This window comes from Dendrobium catenatum, unplaced genomic scaffold (assembly GCF_001605985.2).
Source record: "Dendrobium catenatum unplaced genomic scaffold, ASM160598v2 fragScaff_scaffold_414, whole genome shotgun sequence".
In the NCBI taxonomy this organism is placed as follows: Eukaryota; Viridiplantae; Streptophyta; class Magnoliopsida; order Asparagales; family Orchidaceae; genus Dendrobium; species Dendrobium catenatum.
The window spans coordinates 2,726,120-2,745,755 of record NW_021318876.1 but is presented as its reverse complement, the minus strand read 5'-3'; the positions used below and the strand labels follow the sequence as shown (position 1 = coordinate 2,745,755).

Sequence of the window (19,636 nt, the reverse complement as noted above, 5' to 3'; positions counted from 1 at the left end):
TCAAATTATTTATTTATCAATAATCAATAATCTAATAGTCCATACAATCATTCTTTATCGATGAAAAAAAACAAAAACAAACGCTAAAATAAAATAAGGATGAAATTATTCATGTACTTATACATTTAATCTAGTAAGAAAAAAATAAAAAAGCACTACAAAATTTGGCCTAAATTGATTAAAGATTTAGAAAAGCGTAAACATTGGTCTGACTCAGCCCTTATGTAGCCTCATTTGACCTTTATTTATAGATGAGAAAGTAGAATTCCGTGTACTAATTGTAGAAACTCAAGAATCCATGTGAGAATCAAGAAGCTAGAGGAAGAAGATGAACAATAACGTAAGGTGTGAAATGTAAATCTTATTCTGTCTGAAAAGTGCATACATGAGGCCATTAAATAATAGCTAGCTTGTAATAGGTGACACATGTCACCCTTACATAGGTAGACAAGAACAATTTAGATTATTTGATTTACAGAGGTTTAGCACTCTTAATATTCCCCCTCAAACTAACGATTGGGACCAATTATTAGTTTGGATCCGAGAAATTGAAACCTCGGAGTCGCCAAAGGTTTTGTTAAGATGTCTGCTACTTGATCTATAGTACTGATCGGTAACAATCGAATTGTTTCGTGTTGAATGTGATCCCGGACAAAGCGTTGATCAATCTCTATGTGCTTTGTGCGTGCGTGGAAGACGGGATTGTTTGCCAACGCTATGGTGGAGGTATTGCCGCAGAATATGTCCATCGGTGAAGGATGCGAAGTTCGGAAGTCTGCCAGCAGTCTCTTGATCCAAATTGTGTCGGCCGTTGCGGAGGCCAACGCTCTATATTCCGATTCTGTTGAGGATCTGGATACAGTTGATTGTTTCTTCACTGTCCATGAAACCAGAGTATCTCCAAGAAATGTACAGAACCAAGAGGTTGATTTCCGAGTGAGAGTGTCCGACGCCCAGTCAACATCCGAGAATGTGCGGAGCAGCAGGTTTGAACGTATGATGGGGAGACTGAATTCGACTGTACCTTTGATGTATCGAAGCAGCTTCTTTAACAGAAGAGTGTGAAGAGTTGCCGGATCAAGTATGGTGAATCAAGGGGATCTGCATCAGTAGCATCTTCTGGTAGCGACAGTGAGTGCATTCATTGTGGTCGACGACATACAGATCGGTGTTACTTATTGACGGGATAATGTTTTCACTGTGGACATCAAGGACATAGAGCAGCAATTTGTCCTCAGAAAGGATTTGGAGGAAGATTTGATTCGGGTACATGACAGTTTGGACATGGACGTACTGTAGGACATAGGATTGTTGGATCAAGAGCATATAGTGAAAGATCAACGAACAGAACAAATGATAGACCTGTCAATGATAGTTAGAGGGAGACCGTTGCGCCACAACCTACTGCACCTACTCCAGTGGTGCCACGTGTATACAGTTTACAACATTATGAAGATCAACGACGACATGAAAGTTCTACTGGTAAGATTATTTTATTTGACTAATTGATTGATTGACATATGATCATGCATAGTGACATGTGATTGAATGAATTGGATGTTGTATGGATTCTGACGAGTTTTGATTTCGATTCTGATTCGATTTGATTTTGATTTGAGTTTTGATTGGACGGATTTGTTTTATATCTATTTTGCATTCGATCCCTTAAGGGAAATGTCGAGGATGACATTTTTCTTAAGGTGGGTAGATTGTAAAACCCTTAAAAAGCTGATTTTTTTTTAGTGTTGTTAGTCCGGACGAACTGAAGAAAATTGTGAAGAAATCTGCCTTGTTCGTCTGGACGAACCTGTAAGGGTCGGGACGAACCGTCGGGACGAATTGAACCCGAGAGTTTCGTCCATGGATGAAATAAATTGGAATTAATTTCGTCTAGAAGTTTTGAGTCCAGAGGAGTTCGTCCCGGGACGAATGGTAATCGTCCGGGACGATCCTGTTTGATAAATATCCAATTTGAGATATTTTGGATCATTTTGAAGAGAGAGAAAAGGCAGGAGAGAGAAAGAGAAGGAAAGAGAAAGAAGAGGCTTGTTTTTGGAGGCCGCGGAGCGCTTTTTGTCCGACGACGCAGTTGGAAGATTTGCTTGTCTCGCAGTAAGGACTCCGAATCCTATTTCTGATTTCGAAGACTTTGAGTTTTGATAATTTTGTGCTCAGTTTTATGTTTCCGTTACCGAATAACGCGCATAATTTTGTGTTGACGGAAGTTTTACCGTACAACTTTTGATATGTTTCTGATATGATATTTTTACACGATTTGAGTATTTTCTGTAAAATTTCTACCGATTATTTTGAGTTCTGTGCAATTTTTATCGAATATAAAATTATCAGGATGTTGAAAAATGTTGCTTCAGTACGATAAAAGTCTTATATTGTTGTTTTCCATGATATGTGGTAATTTGGTAAATTTCTGAATCTGTGATTTCTGTGTACATTCCGTGTACTGCCGTTATGCCGCCGATTTCTCGTACGACATCTGATTTTCTGAATTGATGATTTGAATGATTGAATATGTATACGAATGTGAAAATATGATTGAATTATTGTTATTGTTACTGAAAGATAAGTGCAGACTGGTTGAACCGTTGGTTGGAGATTCTTCATCCGACGGGCACAGAGTGATGACTCTTATTGAGCCAATGGATATGGATATGGATATATGGATATTTTGATGTATTTACGGATTTCTACAACAGCACAATGGATTATTAACATTGAAAAACGCCTTAATAGCCAGTGATTGTACTTGTCATGTAATACTATGATATTGTATGGCTTGTGTAAGTACTGTTCTTATGATCTTATTATGGATTTATTGATTACTGTATGCATTTATTTATATCAACGGATTTATTGATTTTATTGATTTTGAATGGATTTATAGATTTTGAATGGATTTATAGATTTATTGATATCGACGGACTTCTTGTATTGATTATTGATTTATTGATTTTGAACGGATTTACTGATGAATGGATTTATAGATTTATTGATATCGACGGACTTCTTGTATTGATTATTGATTTATTGATTTTGAATAGATTTAGTGATGAATGGATTTATAGATTTATTGATATCGACAGATTTAGTGTATTGGATTGATTTCTTGACGAATGGATTTACTGATGGATTTACGGGTTTACTGTTATTGTCGGTTCATTGATGCTGCATATTGTACATGTCACTGTACATATATACTGATATTGATATGGATATTGATATTGTATTGATTCATTGATACTATCGCTTCATTGATATACCGTATTGAACTGCTGCATGTGATTCATTAATCAATATGGAATAGATTTTACTGTATTGATTTGATTGTTTTATATGATTTCATACTGATTGATAGTATTGGCCAGAGATGATTGATTTGATTGATTCCATTGATACGATATTGATTTAACGGTTATTATCGAGACGATGATTTTTCTCTATCGATGTAACTGATCGATTTAACTGAGATTCTTCTGAATATAGATTTTTCTACTGTTTATGGATTCTTACGAGATTTGACATATGTACGATTTATTGAGCTTTATGGATTTCTTCCTACTGTTTATCGATTCTTTTACTGATGATTGTGGATTGTATTGATAATGTATTGATTTCTGATTTTCATATCTACTGCATAGATTCACTGATCATGTGCAACTGACTGTTATGGATTTGATGGACTGACATACATTTTGTTTTAGCACCGTGCTTTGATTTCAGTTGTAGGTTTTAGGTGACCTGCTGGGCTTTTTGAAGCTCATTATATGTGGTTAATATTTTCAGGTCAGGGCATGGGAGAAAGAGATTGAGATTGATCAGGGATCCTCAAGTTTTTGTTCTTTTTGGGTTATAGTGATTCTTTTGTACTCATGACAGGATAGATTTCATTTCATGTGATTATTGTGTAGAACCTGAGTATTATATATGATCTTTTGGGATATGAATAGAATTATAAATTGATGTTTTAAATTATAGAATTTTGTTAAATTGTTTGCTATTGATTGAAGACTATAGATAGCTCTGGTAAATGATTGATGGTTTTAATGGATTGACTGAAATTCTTTCCAAATTAGATCTTGGGACGTTACAGTGCATATGCTGTGAGAGCATATTGACGGCATACGCAATATCAGGACGCGTCAAAGTTAAGTATTGAAGTGATCCGATGATTTGCCTGTAGGTACTTGTGGTGAAGCAAGGTGGATCCTCGGGTGATACCTCTGGCATTTTGTTTGCACACGGATTAGCTACCGAGTTGAATTTTTGCTGCTCGGCGATGCTTATAATTGAAGTAGCGTAAAGAGATTAAGACAGAAAATACTTATCTGGATGACAGTCGATTTTTATGCCTAAGAATGTATTCACGGTGCCGAGATATTTCATAGTGAATTTTGATTTGAGTTGAGCGACGAGTGCAGTCATGGCCTTAACATCATTTCCCGTTATTAGTATATCATCGACATAGACTAACAGGTAAATTTGCGTTTGATTTCTATGGAGGAGTAGAAGCGACGGATCCGCCTGACTGTGTGTGAACCCGAGATGCAGTAGGTATGTTGTAAACGTGGTGTACCATTGGCGAGGGGCCTGCCTTAAGCCATAGATGGCTTTACGCAGACGACAAACATGGTTGGGATGGGATGAATCTTCGAATCCTTTAGGCTGTTTCATGTACACTGTTTGCTCTGATACCATGTAGAAACTCAAGAATCCATGTGAGAACCAAGAAGCTAGAGGAAGAAGATGAACAATAACGTAAGGTGTGAAATGTAAATCTTATTCTGTCTGAAAAGTGCATACATGAGGCCATTAAATAATAGCTAGCTAGTAATAGGTGACACGTGTCACCCTTACATAGGTAGACAAGAACAATTTAGATTATTTGATTTACATAGGTTTAGCACTCTTAATACTAATTTGAATGAACAATCATCAAATAAAAAAGATACGGCGTTAACTCCCACTAACCGCAAGGAACTTCGAAATAGATAGTTAGCTATAGTATAATCAACCAAGAGATCAACAACAAGATTTCACAATTATACTTTTATCATATACGTATCATTTGATAAAGATGATTTTCCATTTTATCGAGAATTTGTGCTTGACATTTTTCCCAAGTACAACTTCATCTAAAATAATATTCTCAACATCATCACATGCAGGTGCAATAGAAACAACAAGCTCAATGAAAGTAGTAGTTGTAGTAGAAATCCCACCTTAAGCTTTAGTCACAATTTGGAGAAAAATCAAGAAATCCGCTAGCAACAACGTCATGTAAGTTACAGTTTTTTCTTTTAACAAAGTTACTCTATCCCATCCGGTTTGATTGCATCGCACCACTTTGATCAGCTCCGAAAAAGAAGACCTAGAATCCGAAGAGAGCAAGAGGCTTAACGACTTACGCTAGCCGAGATTATTGCATCTCTTATTCTTTAGTTTATTATTACAATAGGTTTAGCTCTTGAAGTTTTTTTTTTCCCTTTTTTTTCTTCTTTTCTGTGTAAAAATTTTTTGATCTCCTACAAATTTTTCTATACATGATAGATTTTTAAAAAAATCAAAATATTAAATACCAACTCAATCGTCATAGAAACCAAATCATTCAAATTGATTTAAAAAATATAAAGATCAAACATATTTTAAATCTTATGCATTGGCAGTTAAAATGAGCATATTGTCTGCATAACTTCAAAGAAATATAAGATTCTGTGAATCCAAATTCATTAGGGCAAAAAAACTAGTGAGAACATCAAAACTAGTGTCAGTTTTCTTAACCAACGCCGGCGGATCACCAGACAAGCCAACGGCAAATCAGCAATCCAGTTAAGCGGTCAACGGGGCCACGAAATTAAGCTTCCCGCACTACATTTTTCCACGTACCAGTTTCGCTGAGCGTCGGTGAGAACCTGATCTCCTCCCATGAAATAGCACATAAAGAACAACCCTAAACCCGGCGCAAAACACCCAAAGATGCTTCCTTTTCAGGAGCAGATCATCGCCGACCTCCTCGAAGACCCCAACGGAGGCGTTGTCGTCCTCTCCTCCGGCCTCCCCATCCACTCCCTCGTCGCTTCCCTCCTTCTCCTCCACCACCCCTCCCAAGGCTCCCTCCTCATCCTCTCCGCTTCCGACTCCCAGAAATCCTCCATCTCCCGCTCCCTCCTTCGCCTCCTCCAAAACGATAACCCTAACCCTAACCCATTACTCCCAACCGACATCCCTGGTGACGTTCTGTCCCACCACCGCACCGCTCTCTACGCCAGCGGCGCCTCTTACTTCGTCACGCCTCGCGTCCTCATTGCCGACCTCCTCACATCTCGTGTCCCGCCCTCCTCAATTGCCGGTATCCTCATCATCAACGCCCACCGCCTCACCGATACCTCCACGGAGGCCTTCATTGCCCGCATCCTGCGTTCTCTATCCCGCAACGCTTATGTTCGTGCACTTACCGACCGTCCTCACGCCATGGTCTCCGGGTTTTCCAAGGCTGAACGAATCATGAAGTGCTTGTACGTGAGGCGGCTCCATCTCTGGCCGCGCTTCCATGTTCTTGTCTCTGGGGACCTCGAGCAGAGTCCGCCGGAGGTGGTGGATATCAGGGTGCCGATGACGCCTGCAATGAGGGGGATTCAGCAGGCTGTGTTGGAGACGATGGATGCTTGTCTCAAGGAGCTCAGAAGGACTAACAAGGTCGATGTCGAGGATCTTACGGTGGAGAATGGGCTATTCAAGTCATTTGATGAGGTTGTGAGGAGGCAGCTTGATCCCATATGGCATACGCTTGGGAAGAAAACCAAGCAGTTGGTCAGTGATTTAAGAACACTGAGGAAATTGTTGGATTATCTTGTCAGGTACCTTCTTTATCTGATAAAGCAGCCTGAAAAAATGGAATTTTCGTTGGAGTGGACTGGATTGCTATTTGATTTAGATTAATAATCTCACACCAAACGACATCCACATATATGAGTTATGTATTGTTTTTGATCATTCTTTAATTGATATTCATAAACTAAAAAAGTAAAATAAAAATTTGGGTAAATTAAGTTGGGGTCATTGCTTGTAAGTTGAATGAATTTAAACTAGCATTTTGTTAAGAAATAATATATTCTTTTGGATTTATAGATAGTACAACAACAATGTCAAAAATGGGTGAACAATTCAAAAAATCAAAATCAAGATAATAAAATATTTAAAATCTATCATAGAAAAAGAAGGAAGCAAAATTTTCAAAGATTAAGAGCACTATCATAATCGGTGGCTACAACAACTATTGGTTTAATTTATTTTATCGTTAAACCGTTCTCAAATCAGTTTTTAGCTCTTTTATTTTACTTGTATTAAACCAGCTGGTTTGAATATCTATTAAACCTCTATAAATAGATCCCAAATGCCATAATTAAATTCAAGAATAAAATTTTGAGTTCCTCTTTCTTTCTCCTATCCTCTTATGGAGTCCACACCTACTCAAAAATATCTTTTCCCTCTTAATTTATCAAGAATCTTAAGCTTCTCGATCTACATCAAGAAGGATAAGACATCTTTTGAGTAGGTGTAGACTCTTTAAGGAAGAAGAAGAGGAACAAGATTGAGTAGAAAAGTGAGAAAATAAAAAAATTATTTCTTGAATTTTATTATTATTATTTTATTTATTTCTTGAATTCAATTACAACATTTGAGCTCTATTTATAGAGGTTTATATGAACCGGTTTTGGGTTTAGTTGAGGTTCAAAACAATTAGTTCAATACAAGTAAAATAAAAGAACTAAAATAGGTTTGAGATCGGCTTAATATTGAAAAAAAATGAACCACGAGCTGTTTATAGCCGGCTAGTTGTTGTAGTACTCCCAAGCTTTGAAAGATTTGTTTCCTTCTTCTTCTATGATAGACTTTAAATATTTTATTATGTTGATTTAATTTTTTCGAATTGTTTATTCATTCTTGACATTGTTGTTGTACTGTCTTTGAATACAAAAGAATATATTATTGCTTAACACATCACTCCTTTGATTATTGTTTTTTCCGATTGTGATGCTAGTTATTTTCATCAACACTTCCGATTATACTCATTTGGAATCATTTGCTATTTGTTTTTGGAGAAGGTATGATGCTGTGACATATTTGAAGTATCTTGATACACTGAGGGTCTCTGAAGGAGTGAGGTCGGTTTGGATATTTGCTGAATCAAGTTACAAGATATTTGAGCTTGCGAAGAAGCGGGTTTATCAGGTGTTGCGGGCGGATGGAGTAAGAATCATTGCTAACAAGAAGAACAACGTAGTCAAGAGGAAGAGAGTTGATGAGAATAGTTTGATAAAGAACATGGAAAATGGTAGGTGTAAGCAGTTGTCATATTCTTTTACATTATGTGATAATTTTGTTCTAAAAGGCCGAATCACATAGAAAATGGAACTTGAACTTGATTTTTATTTGCTTCAAGAAGATTGATATATGAGTTTTGGTTTTCGAAATGATAGATGGACTCCAATTAGAAAATTCTTCTCTTTCAAATAAGATGGATAATGCCACAATGGAAGCGAATGTTGGAATTGTCTTAGAGGAAGTCTTGGAGGAAGCACCTAAATGGAAGGTGTTACGTGTGAGTGAGTGAGTTTCCATGTCTTTTCTTTTCAAGCTGCAGATTTTGGTTTCTTGTGCAATATGCAAAGTTCAACATGGTTGCTTCATGATTAATTGCAGGAGTTGCTTGAGGAGATAGAAGTAGAACGCAGAAAGGAAGATTCATTAAAAGATGAACAAAATTTTGCTGATAATGGAGGTGACAATAATGATATTGTCTTGGTTGTCTGTAAAGATGAGCGTTCATGCTTGCAGTTGGAGGACTGCATCATTAAAAACTCACATCAGGTAGTTTTGTTGCTTCTGTGAGGAAAAATCAAGTTTGGAAAATCCACATTGGTATGATAGGCAATATGTTCTTTATTGTATTTTTGAACATATTTGCCCTTTCTTAAAGAACAACCCATTCCACTGTTGCCTATTTCTGTCTATATCTGCTGATTATTGCCTGGGTTACTGATAAAGTATTATTGAAGAACTTGAGCTGTTTGGTTATCTATTGACAGTTTGACACTGTATTGACTGGGCAAATGTGGTATATATGTTAAGCTTCCTTTGTACTCCTTTCTGCACTTTATAAGCCTGTTTGAACAGCTATATAAATGCGCGCACACATATATAGTGGATTAACTATTTGTCTTTTTTATATGGCATGTGATGTTACAGTCCTAAAAGGGCTTTTACCTTGCTATTGATATTTCTTTTAAATTTTTGGTAGAATTGCTACTTTGAAATCAGTAAGGTTCTGTTTGGTAATGTTATGATGTTTTTTTTTTAATTGTATTATTTGATATGAGAAAATACTACTATTGTTCTTGAAAAGTGTATTTCAAGTTGAAGTTGCTCGAAAGTGTATTTCCTATTGTTGACAAGCCATAAAGGAGGTACTTGTACAATATAGCAATTTGTAGCACATGCTTTCCCAAAAAAAAAAAAAAAATCAAAGTTGTGATATGTCAGATTTTTGAAAAGCAAAACAGCTGAAAAACATCACCAAATTGCACCTTAATGCCATTTGGTATCAAGCAAAAAACTTTGAAAATTTTAATGGTCACTTTGGAGGCTTCAGAAATTTGTCTTACTTTTAATGTATAACTTTTTTATCAATCTTTGTTTTTCTTAGGATAAGTATATAGAGTTCATTATATCTTAATTTATCATTCATGCAAAAAAGGACCTTAACTTGTTGCTTTATCCTTTTAATTTATACCTTCTTTTGAAGTCCATTATTTTCAAATCATTTTCTTTCGAAGCTAACTATTTTTCCTCTTTAAAGAAGATTAAGAATCCCTCCCTAAACAATCCATTACTTTTTATACAGCAGTTGTAGATATTGTGCCCGTGAACTGAAACTGATTTTTATTGCCTGTTGTTCTTTCTGAATCCGAATAGGTTATAATTGGATAGCTTGTTATTGATGTGCCAAAGCTATGCTTATAGTTATAGGTTATAGCCAAAGTCGATATGTTTAGTATTCCAATGAATTTGGTTCTTTTGTAGTATTGTGGCTTTTGTTTTTATTTAAGCATTCTATTATCAAATTAATGTAGACAGCAAAAGAAGGTATTTTGTGAAGGATAAACTGAAACTGATTATTACTGAAAACAATCTAGCAAAAGAAGGTATTTTTTTCTTATGTTTTTCTTAGGTATTGTGGACTCCTCAGATTAATTTTGATCTAAAATTTTGATTTTAGGTAATGCGACAAGAGTGGGAGAAGTATTTATTTGGCAAGGCAGAATTGCATAGCCTGCAGAAACGTAATAAGAAAAGATCTCAAGATCCTAAAGGATATGGCGTTCTTGATGGAGCAGTTGCTAGTGGATCCGGCGAGAATTCCGATCCAAGCACCATTAGCAAACTGGAAAATGATGCATTGTTAGCTGCAGCATCAGAGATAAGCCATCTTGCTAAAGAAGAAATTGCTGTTAGGAATGAATCTCAACCACTTTCTGGAAGGCGGGGTTCTGCCAAAAGAAGATGCAGAGGTAGGTCTCAGAAAGCAACAATTAAAGCACGGGATTCTCGAAATAATCGCAAGAAATCAGCACATAAGGATGAAACAGTAAAAGCAAGTTCAGAAGCCACAGAACCAGAAGCCCGATCGGCTGTTCTGGAAAATGATCTCATTGACTCATGTATCGGTGACTCTGATAAAAGCTTTCTTCAAAGGCATTCCCATGATTCTGGTGGTTCAGAGTCCAGTGATGCCAGGCCAATTCCTCCAGTACAGTTTTATGCTTTAGAGAAGGATGAACAGATACTTGATATCTGGAAACCTAGTGTTATTATTGTTTTTCATCCAGACATGACATTTGTGAGAGAGATTGAAGTCTATAAAGCAGAGAACCCCTCACTAAATTTGAAAGTTTATTTTATCTTCTATGAAAACTCTACTGAGGTGCAGAAATTTGAAGCAAGCATACGGCGAGAAAATGGAGCTTTTGAATCCTTGATTAGGCAGAAGTCTTTGTTGATGATACCTGTCGACCAGGTTTGATTTTCTAATGTGCTGATCTATTTGATTTGTATTAGATTTGGTGGGCTTATTTTCAGGTTTCAAGTCAATCATGAAGTTCTTGCTCTTTGTTTAACAATTTATTTTAATAAGTTTGGCCCAAATCTAAATATGCTATTGTTCAATCCATGGTGACAAAGTAGTTTCCTTTTTTTAGACAAAAGAGATGACTATTTGTCTTGTTTATTAAGACACCTAGAATTTGTTGACCTTTCTAGGTGATTTGAACTATTATTGGTTTTCTAGAATGATCCATGTTTTTGACTGAAATTTGTAGGCGTGTGCATATTGTGGAAGTATGTTGTCCTTAAATTTTCAACTTTTCTTTTAATGATTGTGCATCTTTCTATTTCATTGCGTTTTGGTGTCTTCACAAGCTTCTACAGCAGTTGATTTGTTGAATGCCTTATCATTTGTAGTGCTATGAATTGTTACACACCTCATAAATTAAGCTCCTGTTTGCCTAGAAAAAAGTGCCAGGTTGGATAAATTTTGATCCTGTAAAGGATCCAAGGGCTCGTTTGGTTGATTCAAGTTGGACTCCATTAGTTAGATATAGTTAGGACCAGTATAGGCTTTAAATTCTACGAACACCTTTAAAATCTATCTAAAATGATAAATTTCATTCCACAAACACAATGAGTGAAAACGAAATCATAATTTTTGAAAGTAATACTGACAAGTAGATGAATGAACCCTGAAAATATCGAGGGTTTTCTTAAATAATCTCCGATAACGGCCTTAGGATTATCCGATTTATAACCTATTTGCTATAAAATTGTAAAAACATCTTGAAATTCTTATAATAAGGAAATATTTGTACAAAATGTGTCCAAAATGTGCATGAATGAATTTTTCTTAAGGTTTCTAGTTAAAAGCTGTGATCCTTAAATTACTTGTAAGAAGTTTCTTAGCGATCCATATAATTCAGTTTACTTAAAGCCATGGGCGGATCCACCCTAGTCTTAGGGTGGGCAAATGCCCACCCTCATTTTTTTTTTTTAATATTTATAGGAGATTTTTTAGAATATTTTGAGTATTTTAGGCATTTTGCCCCCCCCTCAAAAATATTTTTTGTCCTAATTTTATCAATCCTAGGCATTTTTGTCCATCCCCACAAAAAAATTTTTTTTTTGCCCACCCTGAAAAAAGAAGCTGGATCCGCCCCGCTTAAAGCTTCTACTACCATGTCATCTTATTATAGAGGCATTCTTTCAGAAATTAATTCCTCTATTTCCAAATTGCCGAAGGAACTACTTTTCATTTAAATTTTGCTACAAGTGATCTAAATATATATATCCAAGATTCTTCTATTTTTCCATCAACTGAATGTTCTTGTCTATGCTAAACTTTAGTTAAAACGTTTAATTGTTATAAGTTTACTACACTTTTTTTTAATTTTTTGTTTGTGATATCCCCTTTTCTCTTTTTTTTTTTTACATTTTTTTCATTCTGGTCATTTACAATCTATGTCGTGGACATTGCAGTTTACTTGATGGATGTTCTGTGTATGATCTTTTTTTTTTTTGTATTTATGATTCATGGAAAATGTTTTGCAGAGCGTAGCTTTTACTCTTTTTGCATAAATATGTTGTGAGCAGGATGGACGATGCATTGGACCCACATCTCTTTGTGAGCCAAGCTCGGTTGTTCCACAGAACTCATTAACTAGGAAGGCAGGTGGTAGGAAGACAATGGAGAAAGAGATGCAGGTAGCGCTTATGGATCCAGTTAAGGCCTCGTTTGTATTTCTGCCGATCTGAAAAGAAAAAAATTTCTGCTTACCCGTTTTAATACCTCCGTTTAAAAAAAAAAAAGGAGTCGGGGAACCAAACGAGACCTAAATCAATCATTTTGAACGGCACATCAGTTAAGTCTTAATTTTTTTATTTTCTTGAATCTGGCTCTATTTTAGGTGATTGTGGATATGAGGGAGTTCATGAGCAGCCTTCCAAATGTTCTTCATCAGAAAGGCATGAAAATCATACCTGTTACCCTGGAAGTTGGTGATTATGTCCTTTCACCCTTTATTTGTGTTGAAAGGAAGAGTGTTGGTGATTTGTATCAAAGTTTTGCATCAGGCCGGCTGTATCATCAGGTGGAAACAATGATTCGCTACTACAAAATACCTGTTCTTCTGATTGAATTTTCTCAGGATAGAAGCTTTTCTTTTCAGGTATAAGTAATGAGACTATCCTGTATCAGTTCCTGCTTATTATCCATGTAATTCTATCTGATTTGGAACACTATATTTTACAACATGCTCAAACCTGCTAGCTATGAGTTATCAAGGACTTGAGTGATCCTTGATTTTCTTCAAATGCACTAACTAGTTAACTGTTTATTGCAGTCTTCCAGTGACCTAGGCGATGATGTTTCACCAACAAGCATAATATCAAAACTTTCATTGCTCGTCTTACATTTTCCGCGACTGCGTCTGGTTTGGTCACGAAGTGTGCATGCAACAGCAGAAATTTTTGCATCCCTCAAGGCGAACCAGGATGAACCAGATGACAACAAGGCTATCAGAGTAGGAGTTCCTTCAGAGGATGGCACTGTGGAAGACGACGTAAGGTAAAGGCTGGTTGTTTAGGCTATAGTAGTTTTTATTCATGTAGAATTTCATGTTACTTTTGAATCTTCTTGACACTCATTCATATTATTTTAGATATGCATTCTGGAATAAAGATTATGTGTGCTCGCTGTTTCTTATTTGCAAAGATGATTTAGATGATGCATTTCTCTGGAATTTAATATGTTCAGGCATTTCTTCTATCTTGGATGCCTCTATTCTATGATTATTGTAGCAAATTTCTATAGTAGAAGAAAATCCTAGCATGACAATGGCAAGTCAGTAGATGTTCTGACTAGCTCGACAAATATCAAGTTTGATGTTTGAAAATACTGCGCGGATTGAAAAATTATAAATGAATTGTTAAATTCCTGCTCTAAAAGGTAGATGTAGATCTAAAAAGACTTGGTTTGAAAGTATTAAAAATAATATTGTTATTAGATCTAAATGAGGCTTTTACCTCTTAATAAAACACAATGGAAAAAAAAAAAATTCATGTAGTTGGCCCAACATAGCGGGATAAATGTTTATTGTTGCTTTGAGATGCATGCAAACACTCTATATATGCATTGAAAAGCGTGCAAGTGTATTGTGCAAATACACCGAAAGCGTGCGGACATATTCTAAGTGTACAAATGCATCGAAGAACATGTAAATGTATTGTTTAAATGCACAAAACAACATGCATGTCATTTAAGAAAGAAGTTTAAATCTACCTTCATATGCTATGATGATCATGTTAAACACTCAAAATTAATATCCAAGAATGCTACTCGGCTAAAATGAAAAAGAGAATTTTAAAATTTCATGTCTAATACTCCTCTTTGAAAGATCATGTTAAACACTCAAATTTTAAGATTTTTGACCATAAATGCAGCTGATCTATGAGGTAATCTTGAAAGTCTGACAAGTATTGAATTTGTAAGTGAATACAAGATTTTGAAAATTGTTAAAAAGAACTTATTTTAAAGTTCATATCAGGCCTTCAAGGCCTCCTTACAAGAAATTCATCCCTTAAAATATAAGCTTAGTTTTCAATACTTGCTTATATGATAATCTCTAAATCATCAGTTGAACCCAATCCTCTATTAACTGACAAATAAAGCTGACAAGGTTCGAACAATGAAATAAAATTATCTAAAACCTTCGATGATGACCGTGTTGAAAGTGAATCTTAACCCAAGGAGACCCTATACCTTTTTAAAATATCTCTAAACCCATTGTAAACACAAATATTTTAAAACGATCTTTAGATCATCCCAATGATGACCGTGTTAAAAGTGAATCTCAATCAGAGGAGACTACTTAATTATTAAAATGCCCTCTCAAAATTTGAAAATTATCATCTAGGGCTTAAATTTCATTTAAAAAGAAATTAACGTCCATCAAAATTTAATTATTTGAAATGAAATTAAACACCAAAAAGCTCAAAGCAAAATTCTATCCACACTTCGCAATAATTTCTCGAGGAAGTTAAATTTGAGATTAACTTTAAGTCACAAAGAGTGAATGTCCTGTCGAGCGTATCGCTAAGATTCATACTCAAATGATTTCTCACTAGCAAGGATGTGACATGTGTCTTCTAATCGGTGGTTTTACCGCTAAGTGACTCCACAAGTAAATGGTTATGACCTAAGCCCTCTGATTGGGTGGTTTTGCTACGAAATTGCATCATTAAATTACGATCACGATCAAAGTTCGTAGATTTCTCAATGGCTCTAAACCCTTCAGTAATGAATCATATGATATATTTGATAGGGAGCAAAACCCTCAGTTAGCTAAGGTTGAATCGAATGTGTCCCATTAGAAAAACGTCCACCCAATGTCTACAAGGTAACCTTGGAGGCTTGGACTGAACAACATATGGCTGTCAACAAGGATATTTCAGTCGACTACCTTCTCTTATTAAGTAGACTAGGACCATGATATCCTGAGACTATGAAACCATGAGATTTTGATCAGACTCGTTATCATTCCTCCCACCACCTGCTTTAAGTATACAATGATAATTTCAAACCATAAAATTTCACAGCCAAAATGAGAATTTTTGGAGCCCACAATTACCATTATTTTTGTTAGACTTCATGAATTTTCATTCTTCACTCATTTTTGTTGAGTGCTACCTAGGTATTAAATTTATTTTTTGTAAATATTTTTTACACTCTAACCCTAGTTGAGATGGGACTTGTTTGCAAGCTTTCTTAAACTACTTTTAATCTCTTGAAGTGAAGCTTTGTGACATTATTAGTTATTCTGATAATCCCAGCCTAACATCTAACTGCATATAGGTTTACTTTTCTCTAGATCGGATCCAACTTCGATACTTCAATGGAATTTTGACAAGGATAACTTATAAATGGTTTCTGATCTTCCTAACAAGAAGAAACCAAGGCTATAATTTTCTTCTCAGTTCAACTTGCATTTCTTTTAATTTACAATGTGATATGCGTAACTATTAATTTTGTATGGAGTGCCTGATTGTCTTTATTTCAACTTTGATTTTGTGTATGCCGAACTGTTTATTTTGTATAGTTCTCACTTGAGGGCTAACGATCGTATTTTTTGTGTTGTATTCTAGAGCTGAAAACTACAATACTGTGGCAATTGAATTCTTGAGGCGTATCCCTGGTGTAACTGATTCAAATTACCGAGCTTTGATGGATGGTTGCAAGAGTCTTGCTGAGCTCTCTCTTCTTCCTGTTGAGAGGCTAGCAGAGCTCATGGGTGGTCAGAAACCGGCAAAAATGTTCAGGGAGTTTCTTGATGCGAAGTGTCCAACTATGCCATGATGCCTAGATCTGGCATTCAAGATACATTTGAAGTGAGGAATATTGATGTATCCTATTTACAGATGACCAAATTTGAGTAGGTGAGACATTTGTCATAAAATTTCAATGGTTGAGTCTATCATATACAATTTTAACAAGATTGAAATTAGTAATTGACCATTTAATATTATTGGAAAATCAAGTAATATATAGATGTAATATGATGAAATATCTTAAACTTGTTTTATAGTAAATTAGATTGTAGTTGAGGATATAATTTTGGGAATTGAGGTTGAGTGGTCTTTATGAATAAGTGTATGAAGAATATAATGTGAGAAGAGAATATCATACAGACTTAAGTTTTGTTTGGGATAATTTTTTTACTGTTTTATAAAATAATTTTTTAGTACAAAATTGTTTGTGGTAAAAAATTATTCCAAACGAAGCCTTAAAATGAGAAATTTTATAAAATTGCAACTATTAAGTTTCTAAAAATTGTGCAAGATGGACACCAAATATGCATGAATGGTAAATGAAGATTCATGAATCTGGTCACAAAGAGACCGGACTAATAATGATAATGATAATAATATATTTTAGTCTTTTACACAGACCAATCAAGTTTGGATTCCCTAGTTTCTCTATAATTCCTCACAACTTCAAAATTATCTAGTTATTTGCTAAGGAGTAAATGATCAGTTGCATTTTGACTATGTCAGGTCGGCTTTATGAATGCTTCATTCTCCTTATTTTAGTTGAAATCAAATTATTGGCTACTAAAAAGGTGTCTGAATTGCAGAAACATAAACATTTGGAAAACAGAACTTTTTTTTTTTTCCTGCTGCAGGGTACTTCAACAATCCACATTCCACGGCAATACCTGTATCAGCTTCACTTAGTTCATGAGAGTTCCAGAATAAAAACTGTTGTCTGTAAAAGCTGATATATATTATTGTTTACTTTAGAGGTTAAGCAGAGTGATTTATTCAGTTATTTGTATTCTTTTGCCATAATCTGCGTATTTTTCTGTGCGGCTTGGCTTTTATATAAAGCATTAGAAGAATAGCTTCTACCTTAGTTATCATGATTATGTTAGGCCGGTTCAAGCTGAACCGGTCCTTGTTGGACCGGTTCATTGATGCAGGAGGCAGGCCCATAGAGGAGGGCGGAACAGGGTTGGGGCCCAATCATTTATTGGAGCAAGGGTTTAGGAGGGAAATTTAATATCTCTTGTGCAGTGTTTGGGCTCCAGTCTTTGACTAGAGATTTGGAGAGTTGAATCTTCCTCTAGAATTGAAGATTCTTGTATCATTTGTTGTTTTTCTTGTTCTTTTGCTGAATTGGAGATTTTATATTGCTGTTTTCTCTATTAAGTTTGGAATTTCTGCATCAACTTTGCTGAATTTTTCTGAAATTTAGCAAATTCCTGCTCTTGTGGTGGCTGTTTTATATCAGATTACTTGGTTTCAGCTTTACGAATTATCCTTATTATTGTGCTTTGTTGAATATTATATCGGTCATCAAGTTTATTTTAGGATTTTTTTAAAGAAAATTTGGTTCGGTTCTACTGATCTACTTGGTATCTGCTTCAGAAATATCTTGTTTATGAAGTTTTCAACACTTTTTTTCTGTTCTTTACTGAATTCGCTGAGAGCCGACTCTTAAATTTTTGGAGCTCATCACTTTCCCGGTTGAGGTCAACCTCAATGTGTGGATTAATTATTCTGTGTGGATGCTGAACTTCATCCGGAGACCAATTAGAATGCGTCACATCACCCCTGTGCTCAGTACCGCAGCTTGGTACCGCTGACATGGCACGTTCTGGTTGATCTTCGGACGACGTTTTGCATTCAGTCTCTGCACAGAATTTCTCCAATGTGTGAGAATGTTGGGATGAGACTTTAGATGGTTCCATTTTTTCTGAGCAATAAGCGAGCAAAAGTTGTATTTCTTCAGAAATTTTCAGTTTTTCCTCCGGTAAGTAATTGTTTTCCAAGGGAAAGGAAGTGAATAGTTAACTGTTACCAAATTTTAATTTTATTTATTTTTCGTTTATTTAAACTCAAATGACTCTTTTCTTCTTCACCTCTACAGATCTCCCTAATGAACATCTCCATCCTTGCTTTCCCTTCCCTATCTTCCTCCATATCCCCCTTTCCCTTTTTTTTGGCTTGAAAATTCTTACTTTAAGGAGGATTTCTGTTCGTTAACTTACAGTAATAGTGATTGCACTCTTGCTTCCTCTGTTTTATGCAAGTATTTTAGCATACTTAAGATTCATGAATTCCCAACTAGGTATCCCACCTCAATTTTCTAACATCTAAACTATTCTTGATTTGGTTTATATTCTTTTTTAAGGCTTCGTTTGGGACGACCTTTTTGCTGCTTTTTAAAGCAATTTTTTCGTACAAAAATTTTAATTCTTGTACTAAAAAGCTATATTAAGAAGCAGAAGAAAACCGTCCCAAACAAAGTCTAAATCTTCTATTCTGCTCGCTACCTTCTAAATAAATCTTAAAATGTCTAATGTACATTCAGCTTCTGGCAATGAAAATGGCAGCAGCTTCCTCATAATAATTATTCAGAAACCAATCAGTTATCATGCAGTTCTGCGAGGTGAATTATTAATTATATAATAAGAATAATATCAAGCCTTTATTTTATTATATGTGGGGTCAGCTATATGAATCTTTTTTATCTATTGTGTCATATTAAGGGTCAAGATCATTTCTAATATTTTCTAAAAAACAATTTTTAGTTCTACCGTTACCTTTCTTATAAGCTAAATTTAATACATAATATAAGATATAAGTGAAAATAGAGTTATTAGAGGCTTTGGAAACATGCATATAAGTGCAGATATAAATAGAAGTGGAGTATAAGAGGGTTCAAGAAACATATACAAGTGGAGATATAAAAAGGAAAATATGAATGTTATGTTATATTATTTCATGTTATGCTACTTATGTTTTGATATCATGCTCAAGTTAGTATTTATGTCATGAAGTTATGTTCATATTATGTTATGTAATGCTACTTCTGTTTTGAAATTTTGTTCAAGTATTATGTATGTTGTTATTGTTAGCTTGGTATGCTTTTACCACCAGTTTTATTCTGATACAAAACTATTAAGCACATTGTTCAATATAAATATTAGGATAGTTCACTTTAAATATGAAT

At 35.1% G+C, this 19,636-nt stretch overlaps 1 protein-coding gene across 3 annotated transcripts; it reads left to right on the top strand.

The window, feature by feature from the left end:
• The first annotated feature begins 5,936 nt into the window (after positions 1-5,936).
• On the top strand, positions 5,937-17,849 carry LOC110105246 (DNA repair endonuclease UVH1). 3 transcript variants are annotated; one of them, XR_002304125.2, is made up of 10 exons: positions 5,937-6,872; positions 8,121-8,350; positions 8,496-8,617; positions 8,719-8,886; positions 10,295-11,092; positions 12,718-12,828; positions 13,032-13,292; positions 13,467-13,690; positions 16,267-16,557; positions 17,304-17,849. XR_002304125.2 is itself a non-coding variant. In XM_020834652.2 (10 exons), exons 1-9 carry the CDS (start codon positions 5,992-5,994, stop codon positions 16,475-16,477), a joined length of 3,006 nt encoding a protein of 1,001 aa, XP_020690311.2. In that variant the 5' UTR covers positions 5,937-5,991; the 3' UTR covers positions 16,478-16,498; positions 17,304-17,849. The 3 variants fall into 3 exon arrangements, 2 of the variants coding, with proteins under 2 accessions (XP_020690311.2, XP_020690309.2); XM_020834652.2 differs by having other exon boundaries at positions 16,267-16,498; XM_020834650.2 differs by having other exon boundaries at positions 16,267-17,849.
• Positions 17,850-19,636: the final 1,787 nt, after the last annotated feature.